General features: G+C 48.3%; 1 protein-coding gene across 1 annotated transcript; it reads right to left on the bottom strand.

Annotated features, from left to right (window-relative positions):
• Nucleotides 1-2,367: 2,367 nt before the first annotated feature.
• RNASEL (ribonuclease L) lies at nt 2,368-6,553 on the bottom strand. Its single transcript, XM_039555905.1, is given in 11 exon segments — nt 2,368-2,574; nt 2,959-3,080; nt 3,835-3,955; nt 4,062-4,252; nt 4,706-4,794; nt 5,129-5,503; nt 5,506-5,745; nt 5,748-5,815; nt 5,817-5,853; nt 5,856-5,890; nt 5,892-6,553. Coding segments are annotated over 11 exon segments (2,076 nt in total). The 3' UTR covers nt 2,368-2,438.
• Nucleotides 6,554-10,572: the final 4,019 nt, after the last annotated feature.

Below are 10,572 nucleotides of genomic sequence, written 5' to 3'. Positions count from 1 at the left end.
GTGCCCTCAGGGCCCCTCTCCCAGGGCTACACGGCGGGGGAGGAGACCCTGACATTTCACCCGTTTTATTTTAATAAAAGGAGAATGAAAACAACTGGGTAAACATAACAAGAACCGTTTTAAAATAATACAAGCCACACTCCTGAGCCTTTAAATGTCCAAACAGATTCTCTGGAACATCTTAAGGCTGACAGAAGGGAGACAGGACTCTCCGGGCATGCTTTGTGGGGAAACTGAGGCAGGAGAGGGTTTAATTTCTTCCCTCCCCCTTTTCATCCCCCCCTCGGCATCGGAGAGGAATTGTAGGGAAAGGGAATTGTATAGGGAAGCCATGGGGTGAAAAACGGATTAGGAATAAACTGGGGATGGGGTAAATTTAGGAAGGGGTTCATATTGGGTGTAGGGTAAAACGGGAAAGGAGGTTGTGGGTAGGGAAGCTGCTGGGATGGATATTGTTTATAATTTTGTGCATAACAGCTGCCTTTGACTGGAATACCTCCAGGCCCAGTAACATTCGCTGCTTGTAAACCCTTCTTTCCTTGTACTATATCAAATTGTACAACTTCCCCATCTCCTACACTTCGCAGGTAATTTTTAGGGTTATTCCTTTTAATGGCAGTTCTATGGATGAATAAATCTTCCCCTGTATCATCTTGTGTTATAAATCCATAGGTTTTTTTTACATTGTATCATTTCACAGTTCCTGTGATTTTCGTTGTTATAACTTATCCTATCACATGCTTGCGTGTTTGTCGTGGCTGCTGGTCCTGCGTGGCCGCCGCCTCACTGACTCTGATGTCTTGGCCGGGCCCCCGCATTGCGGCTGCTCCTCGCCCTCCGAGCGGCGCTGCTCCGGCGTCTGCCTGGGCTCTGCAAGGCCCCGCGTTGCCATCGCCGCCGGTCCCGCACCCTGCGAACGGTTCCGCTCCTCCAACTCCACGCTGCTTTGAGTGCGGCCCCATTTTGGCTCGGCGCTGTGCTGCACAGCTTCTCGTGTTGCTATGGAAACCACCACTTCTCGTTCTATGGGGCTCTCCAAGCTGTGTGCTCGGAGCGGGCTTCCATGCCGAGCCCTGGTTCCTGGCTGCTCGTGGCCCACAGCACCTGCGGCGCCTGCAGCATTGCTCCCTCACTCGTGGTCGCGTGGCAGGGAACCCCGAGACAGGGATGGGGTCTGTGATAAGGCGCGGGCTCCCGAGGGGGCTGGGCACATCCAGTGCAGGCACCTCCGCTGGCACGGCTGCAGTCACGCGCTCCTGGGATGGCTGCCGTGCAGTCTCAGCCACGGGATTATGGCCATCCTCTGCTCTAGGGGTAATGGGACCATACAAATGCTCCTCAAGAGTTTCTGTCGCTAGTCCATGTTTTGTTTGATCCCTTATCTTATCCCAGATCTTGTACCTAAAACACCCATGACTAGTTCCACGAGGTTCAATATCAAAAAGTAAGTCTCGAGAAGTATAGAAGAAATTTTTGAAAAGCCAGTTAAAAAATGTTTTAGATCTCCCAGAACAAATACTTTCTTGTTTTGTTGTTCAAGGATTCCGTTAACTTCTAGATACATTTTTTTCTGTGGCTCAGAGAGCCACATTTCCTACAATTCTTCCATAGTCTAGACAGAATATCCAAACCAAGGTGAGAAGAGAGAGATCTAGAGTGGTTTTTACGCACGAATTTTCTGTCGTTAGGGATCGGTGTCTTGCCAGCAATTCTCTACCATTTGTTACAGCGGGGATTCTGTAACACAATGTATCAAACCAGGAGGCCCATAGAAGAAGTATATAAGGACAGATTCTTGGTAGATGTTTCAGAGATGTTTATTTTCCCAGCTGCATGGCCGGGGCTCTGCCGAGGAACTCCTGCAGTCACAGGACCGAGGAACCTTGCCCGCGCAGGGAACACAAACCAACCAATGGGGAACGAGGCTGAGCAGGGGCAGGGAAACCCCGTGCCTCCCCTCAGGGCCCCTCTCCCAGGGCTACATGGCAGGGGGAAGGGACCATCAGAAGGATCTTTGCTCCAGGCCAGGACCACTGATGCAGGTGGTGGTTCGATAGTGCTGCAGAATCTCTCTTCTTGTGCAGAGGGGATGGGGGAACCTCATTCCTAAAGGAGTATAGAGTCTGTTTTCTAGGCAAGTTTATTTCAAGTTTGTTTCTCCGTGGGGTCATTGAAAGAATAACAATCCAGCCTTTTCAACAGCTGAAAAACATTTCCATAAGCAACATATAATCATAGTGCAAATCAGAGTATCCAAAGCTCATGGCTGTTACACCAAGCACTTTGGAATCTTTCCTAGTTTAAGTCCTCCATACTCTGTCCCTGCATGTGCTTTATCCCATCTCCTTACCCACGTCTTCAGCTCTTCTGCAAGTGAATAAATAAAAAATAAAAGGAGTGATGGTGGGATCAGACATGGGACAGGAGGCAGTGACATTCTACAGAGAAGGGTCCTGGAAGTCTGCAAAGTGACTGTATGCAGGGTTCTGGCGTAAACTGTTGTATACATAGATGGTAAGTTTTGGAAAAAACTTCAGGAAATACTCGGCATAGTCTCCTATTTTGTTGCTGATCCTGAAAGAGAACAAAAGCAAAAAGGATTTTTAAAGCTTGTCCAAGGGGTTAATATTCTAGGATGCCCTTGCAGAGAAAAAGCCATTCCAGAGGCTTTCTGATAACATGGGGAGGTTTCCTAGAACCCCCAGAGCTGCAACTTTTCTACAACTTCGCTAAACTCCTCAATAGTTTGGGTTTTTTTGGTTTCTTTTTCTATTTCTCCAGCACCTCCATCTGCCTAATCCCACTGTCATCTTGGACAGCGCTCTCAGGCACATGGTGGGGATTCTTGGGCTTGTCCTGGACAAAGACAGGACTTGGTGATCCTTGTGGGTCCTTTCCAACTCAGGATATTCTCTGATTCCATGCAATTGTGGCAGGGGCGAGGATGAGAACATGTACCCTTTGTCTTTGTGTTCATCCATGTTTCTCATGAGCCTCAAGAGGCCAGTGACGTTGTTGTTGTGTTTGAATGGTTTTGCATTCCTAGGATTTTCCATGACATCTAAAATATCTTTGTCGATCTGAAAGAAAGCATATAGATTATTCCCTGCCTTTCACACTCACAAAACCAGCACATCTACTCACTGCAGCCACTGCCTTTTTGCAGGGACATCATTTTGCATGGGAAAATCTCCTGACCCTCAAAAGCCTATTTCCCACCACGAGCAGAAGAGTCCACTCTGCAGGGCATGCACCACACAGCCCCCTGATTCGTCTAAGTGCTTCCTCTCCTGCCTTGCCAAGGTGTGGCTTTACTATTAGGACTGTCAACATGGCACAGAAGATTTTCATGGATGCCTGGAGGGCAGGAGGGAGTCCAGAGTCCTCATCCAACTGCGCCACTGATGAGAGCACATGGCCTCCTGTACTGAACTGAAACTGTCAGATCCCAAATGATTTGGCACAATGTCACCTGCCAAAGCAGGCCTGGCTTCTCTGCTTTTGAGACAACCAACAAAACACTTCTGCCAGAAATTTGCTGGTAACAAGGGCCAGAGGCCCTTGTCTTAAGTGGCCACCAATAAACTTTGAAGGTCTGCCAGCTAATTTGAGAATGACCAACCCCTTCTACCACCCCAGTCAGCAGAGCTCCCTTTAGCATCAACATCTTTTGACTATGTGCCTTCAGCTGAATTGTTTCTCCCAGTTGTCTGTATTTGTGTGGGGCTACTTTTTCCAGTTCATTTTTAAACAGAGCCTGTGAAACACTCAGGAAAAGCTTCAGCCTGAATGTCTAGTTCAAACCTGACACTAATCCAGATTTAAGAGGATTACCTTTTTGGTCCACTGTGGATAAGGAAAAATTTTCTTAGTGACATTAGGACCTTGAAAAATACTTTTTTGGTTTTGGATGTCTTTGATTTGATTCCATATACTCTTCAGGAAGTTGAACCTGCTGTGGGATGAGAAACTTCATTAGCTGCAATGGGACATCACTGTTCCCAGCACCACAGGCAATTCCCACACCAAAATTCCACATCCTTTGTACTCCCAGGACTTACCTCTGATTACTCCAGAAGTAGGGATGTTTGCTTAACCCTTCCAAGCCTCGTTCATCACAAGAGGACAAGCTTTGTACAAGGTCCAGAGCCTCTGTGTAATCTGGAGAATTGGGAGCCAAATCCTTGATGCCAACTTGCTAGAGGGGTTTCCTACCCCCTGTTAAAATGTAGAGCATGAGCCTGCCCAGGGCCTGCAAAGAGACATCACTGCTCCTGTGCCACATGCTCCCAACTTCCAACCTAATGGAAGAGGACTCATATCCCTAAACCCTGTAGGTGCCCAGAAGTTTAAAATACACACCCATACAAACCTTGAAGCTGTGTGCACGAGGACAGAGGAGATGGGCATCCAAATCACCATCACTCTTAAGCAACACCTGTCATTACATGGGCTTTCCCACAAATCAAGGTATTTTCTAGTCAGGGATGCAAAAAGCCTTTCCCTAGGGACCCACTGCAACAGCGAATATCAGAGAGCACCCAAAATTTTAAACCATCAGTTGATTCACAGAGAACTTACCTCTAAATCTGAGTTTACAAGTTCTTCTTGACCTTCAATCAGTTGATTCACAGAGAACTTACCTCTAAATCTGAGTTTACAAGTTCTTCTTGACCTTCAATCAGTTGATTCACAGAGAACTTACCTCTAAATCTGAGTTTACAAGTTCTTCTTGACCTTCAATCAACCTTCTTTTATTACCAAAGTCCGCCAAGTAAATTTTGCCACCTAAATCTGAGGAAATAAGAGAAGTTTTTAACAAATAAAGGTGGCAGAACTTCATGCGGTCCATCACTGACTTCTGGATGGCCCCTTCTTTAAAAAACATGTTCTCTGAAGGCATCTGTGGTGGGTTGATCTGCCTGCAAAGCCCTGGAGGAGGAGGGCAGAGCTACTGAGATGTGCAAGGTTGTTCTCTCTGTGAACATATCTGTACTTATTTAAAGAGGAGATCTAAAGCCACCCTATTCAGCACAAAGACATCAGTATTTTTACAGACAGCTGTGAGACCTTCTTCTCTAAACTACATGGAAAGCAAAATGAAAACATAATGAAAGCAAAATATAACCTATTACGAAGTTCCCAGGCTGTAGATCCTGGTGAGCAAGTCTGAGGGAATGCAGCTCTCTCAGTGCCTGGAAGATCATCTTCAGAGCAGCTTTGTAATCCTTTTGGCCTTCAGCATCCTGCAGGTGTTCCTGGAGGTTTTTTTCCCAGAGTGGGAAGCACAAGTACATGCAGCCTTTTTCCTTCTCAGACTGGAAGAGCTTCAGTAGATGTTCACAGTGAGAACATTGTTCAAAGAACCTTTTCTCTTCGTCACCCTCTGAACTGAGGGTTATTCTCACTGCTACCTCTGTCCCTCCATGGAGCCCGAGGTAGATGCCATCCTGAATTCTCTGCTGGATGTACGGAAATATCATCAGTTTGCCAATCATGGGCGATACATTCAATCAAGCTCTTTCAGCTGGGCCCTCCAGCATTTGCTGTTTGGCTCCCAGGCTCTGGGGGTTTCTGGAACAAATCTGGCCTTGTGCTCACGAAGGTTTTCCATGCTAAGAGAATGATTTCTCCTTGCAACTGCAAGAAGATTCCCATCATCAGTCCTTGCTCCCTTTTCACACAACAACTTTGCTATATTGCAATCACCTTTCTCCACAGCCACCATCAGGGCTGTGTGCCCTCCTCATCCACATCAATATCTATTTCATCCTTTTTCAACAAAGCTGTCACCAGCTCCGGTCTCTCCATTTCAAGCCAGGATGAGGGCAGTTTTCCCACATTCATCTTTCTCTTCACATCCACACCATGCTCCAGCAGGAATGAACTGTGGAGACAGCTGACTTGTATCTTTTTTGTCTGAACCCTTCTTTAGAGCATGGATCAAGGCATTCCTGTCTCTCTTGTCACAGATGTTCACATCAGCCACTATCTCCTGGACTAGGATTTTCACGGCTGAGAAGTGGTGCTCCCTGCAAGCATCCATCAGCGCTGTGGCACCTCCTTTGTGCAGCCTGGCTTTCTCCTCACTGGTCACCCTCCTCAAATTCACCTCTGCTCCTCTGCTGTACAGGAATCTCAAGGCTTCCTCCTTCCCATACCATGCAGCCTCCATGAAAGCTGTGAAGCCGTTGATGTCCTGGTCGTTAATGTTTGACCCACGCTCCAGGAGGAGCTTCAGGATATCCACGTTCCCTACTATGCCTGCCTCAATAAATGCAGTGCCACCATTGTCCTTCCTGGCATGCAGAGAAGCTCCCCTATCCAGCAGAAGCTGGACCAGGTCCTCCTCACCAGTTTGCACTGCTGTCTGCAGGGGTGTCCAGCCACTGTCTACCTTGGAGTTCACATCTGCCCCTTGCTCCAGCAGCTCTAGCACAGCTTCTTTATCCCTGTTCTTCACAGCGGCATTTAACTTGAAGTTAAGGACTTCTGCTGTCTTCATGCTGGGAGGGTTAGAGACCTTCTTCTGGTTTTGAGCTGGGGGCTTCATGGTGGTCAGAGGGAGGGCTCTGCACCTCTGGTGTTCCCCACCAGCACCCAGGGATCCACAGAAGAATGGGAGAGGTGCAGTGCTCAGTGCCTTGGTTGTGGGGGATGTGCTGGGTGTGGCCGATGAAACACGCTGGGTACTATTTTAAGGTCTCTGTGGTCTTCACCTGATTAATGAACAGAAAATGCTGCTGTATTAGCCTGTGAAACCTCACCATTTACACTCAGTGACCTGCAGGTCTGTGTAAGGGGCAGCTGAGGACAGCAGTGCCAGTGCCAGCCAAGAGAGCCAAGGCCTGGAGAGAAGCACAGCTTTGGCACTCATGGACTCATCATTTCCTTGCCTGGCCCCCAGCCCCTCTCATGGCCCAGGGAAGCATCCCTGCTGCTTTTGCTATAAATGCTATCTCAGACGCATCACAGGTTACCTGATAAGCCATCCCCCAGCAATGGTATCAGGTGGAGAACGCAGCAGGCAGGCAGAGATGGGCATTCCCCTTCAGCTTTGGATGGCAACCACACACAGTCCTGACTGCCCCTGATCTTAATCCCTCCTGCTTCTATAGGCCATGAGGAGACCCTACCTGACAGGAAGTGTCTCCTAAACTTTTCACCACATTAGGAGATTAATCAGGTACGACTTTATTTGCCTTTATCTATCTGGTATCTAGAAAAAGTGGGACTCCAATACCCATATTAATAGTGATCAGCACTTTCAGGAGCTACTGCCTGACGAACTGGTAATAAATTACCTAAGAAAATCAGGAAAAGTATGGAGAAATCTTAAAGTATAAAAACAAAGTAGAAATTTGCATGAATTTACCCTCAGGAAAGCCAAAGATTGTTTTCTGGATGGCTTATTTCCCTGCCCAGCAGGAAATAAACACAGTATTTCACTGATTTAGATGCATTTAATTTCCTTGTATTAATTTCTATATCTTTTGCAATACAGGGGGGAAAGAAAAAAGTGTTACTTTCCTGGTCAGAAAAGCAGCACAGCATCCCCTGGGCGCGGTGGGGCTCAAGAGCCTCGCCCCTGTCGGGACGGCAGAAGCCTGGGGAAGGTGAAGAGAGGGGCTGAGCACTTTCCTCCTCTTCCTCCGAGGAGCAGAGTGGCAAGCTTTGTGCTCCAGGAAATCTTTAAACATTTCTATCCCCGCCCCACTGACTTTCGATCATGAGGCGTTCGCGTCTCCGTGTCCCGATGTCCCAATGTGTCACCCAGCCCTGCCAGCTGCCACCCACAACGACACGGCCAGCAAGGGGTCCCTGTGCCCGGCCACAAGCTCGGCCACTAATGAAAATGCTTTCAAAGCCACAGAGCAGCTTTCCCCAGCGGCTGCTCTTCGCTGCTGCTCCCCAGCCAGCATCCCCAGCTTGTTTGCTTCCGGGCAAAGTCCCCAAGTATGTGCTGGCCCCTCCCAGAAAGGAAGGTTTTATCCACCTGCCGGAGAATGTTGGGGTTCTGGGAAAGTTGTTTGGCGGCCCTTTTTTCACACACAGCAGAGAAGTCATGAGCAAAGTGCTCTCCCCATACAGTCCCATACACACAGACCCTGTTTATAAACATCTGCTCATCAGTGGTTCGGGAGCTGAAGGCGTGCAGGCGTTAAATGAATCAGTGGTCTGGTTTGGGGGAGATTTGGGATGGTTTGGGGTTTATTTTAAGTTTTTCCTCACCTTTTGGTAAATCCATCCACATGAGGGAACTAAATGCTGCTAAATTACAACCGGGGAATTGCTGAGCTCCAGATCTGTGGGTTCCGCACTGCTTGGGCGGGCAACTCCCACCGCCCTGCTCCTTGTAGGCAGCTCTGTGTAAATACCCAGGGGGCCTCGTCCTCCAGGCCTTCCTTATCTGCCTGGAAAGCCTGTGCAAGAAATACATGAAGGAGCCCAGGCTGGGATGACCCACCCAGTTTCCTTCACCACCCTGTGACGTGAGATGAGCTCAGCAGAGCTCCTCCACTGAACTGTGCCAGTGGCAGGATTCAGTTCACATCTGAAACGGGGCTGGAATTGTGTCAGTTAAATCATTCCTGACTTTCCATGGTACCTTGGTACATGCACAAACTGGGAATCTGCATGTGGACATGGATACAGGCACAAGGGCACAGAAAAGCCCTTAAAGGGTTGGGTGGATGCAGTCTTGCTTGTGTTTTATGTGGATAGCCCAATCCTTATGGATGTCTGCACTGCTGACTCACATCTCTATGCCAGCCTTCACTAAGCTCTGCCTCTGCAGGAGTCTCATCTTTGTACCTCATTGTGGTGTTGGGCATCCTGCTTCCCGCAGCATGCAGTGCATCCGCAGGGTCTGGGAACATCCCACGGTCTCTGCATGGAATTTCACAGGGTTTGTGCTGCCACAGGAGACCTTGACACAGCCCCACAGGGACAGAGACTGTGAAAATTCAGGGAGCAATCTCCAATCTGTCTCAAGGCTGTCAGGATCTCATTTTGGTTCACATGAAGAATCTCTCCCGGTTTGACCAGGGCTATGGCTGTAGCTGCTGGTTTCCAAGTACCCTTTTGCAGGCTGCAAAACAGACTAACAACCAGAGCAAGCACATCTCAGCTTCGAAGCCAATATAGACATCCAAAAAAAAGACAGTATTACAGTACATAACATCACATCACCCACCCACCCAAGTACAAAAGCCTTCTTCAGCTTGCTGATTTAATTAAAGTAATTTATTATCTTATGGTGGGAAGATGAAAATCCCTAGGATGGTAAGAACCCAAATGCTACAATGGTGGGAACGAGGTGTTTGCAACCAGCAGGGCTGTGGCAGTAGTGTCCTATGCCTGCATCCCAGCAAAGAAGGGTTTGCTGGTAGCACTTTCCTGATCCAAATTGTTTTCCACAGAGCCATAAGTTTAAACTCTGAGTCCCTGCAACAAGAAGTTTCCAGGGAATGAAAGGGTCTCAAAGGTTTTCTAAAGCATGGGAGTAACAGCTCCTCTCCGCCACTATTCTGTAGCCTCTGGGTTATAGAGTTCCTGCTGTATTTGCACATTTGCAGAATCATTATTTGCCCCCACACACTCAGGGACTCAGGATATGAGCTGCTGAGACACAGACAGCAGGAAAATCAAGGGCACAGCTAAGCAAATCTCCCTTTTCCTCCATTCTGATGGGCTTACACCCATTTTTGCATCCCTTCCCCTGAGAATCCATGTCCTCCCAGCAACCACAAGCAAACACGAGGCAAAATGTGGCAACAAAAACTGCCTGCCAAGGGCAAAATCATTTTTAAAGGAGCTATGAATAGTAGGATGAAGTTTTTTCTTCATGTTCCCTTCACGTGCTTTCTTATTATATTTCCAAATGGGAATACCCCAGGGTTTATGTGCTTGGCCATGCTGATGTGTCTTTCAGTGCTGGAACACAACCCTGGAAAATAGTCCACAGAAGGATGGCAGGTGATGCTACTACCCATGACAGAGCATCACCTTCTCACAGAACCATTTAGGTTTGAAAAGACCTCCTAGGTCATCGAGTCCAAGCATCATCCAGCACTGCCAAGTCCACCAGTAAACCACATCCCCAAGTGCCATATCTGTGCCTTTTTGGAGTATTTTTACATTTTAAAAAATTTACTTTCTAGTTTTTTAGATTGCTGCTCAATCCTCAACACCACCAGAAAAGAAAAGAGCAGTGTTTTGCCAGCAGGGAAGGAGAGGTGAGGGCAACAGTGAGGCAGGCAGGGACCTCACCAAGCAGGACAGCACATCCCAATCCCTGGGCAAGGAGAGCAGGGCAGGTCCATTTAAAACAGCTCAGAGCAGCCAAAACAGGTCAGACATAGAATCAGGCTGAGCACCTGAGCTTAGATGCCTTTCCCAAGGAGAGGCGGTGGATCTCCAGCAGGATTTCTCACAGCTGTTTCTCATCCCCATCCTTGCCCCCAAGCTGTGGATGCACCATGTCCGAGCTCCCCTCCAGCACGGGCAGCCCAGCCCCGAGGAGTCAGGAGGGCTGCAGACCCCAGCACTGTCCTCGGTGCCCCAGCAGCA

Source organism: Corvus cornix, chromosome 8, assembly GCF_000738735.6.
Source record: "Corvus cornix cornix isolate S_Up_H32 chromosome 8, ASM73873v5, whole genome shotgun sequence".
Lineage (NCBI taxonomy): Eukaryota > Metazoa > Chordata > Aves > Passeriformes > Corvidae > Corvus > Corvus cornix.
The sequence above is the reverse complement of the archived record's forward strand: the minus strand, read 5'-3'. Positions and strand labels throughout refer to the sequence as shown.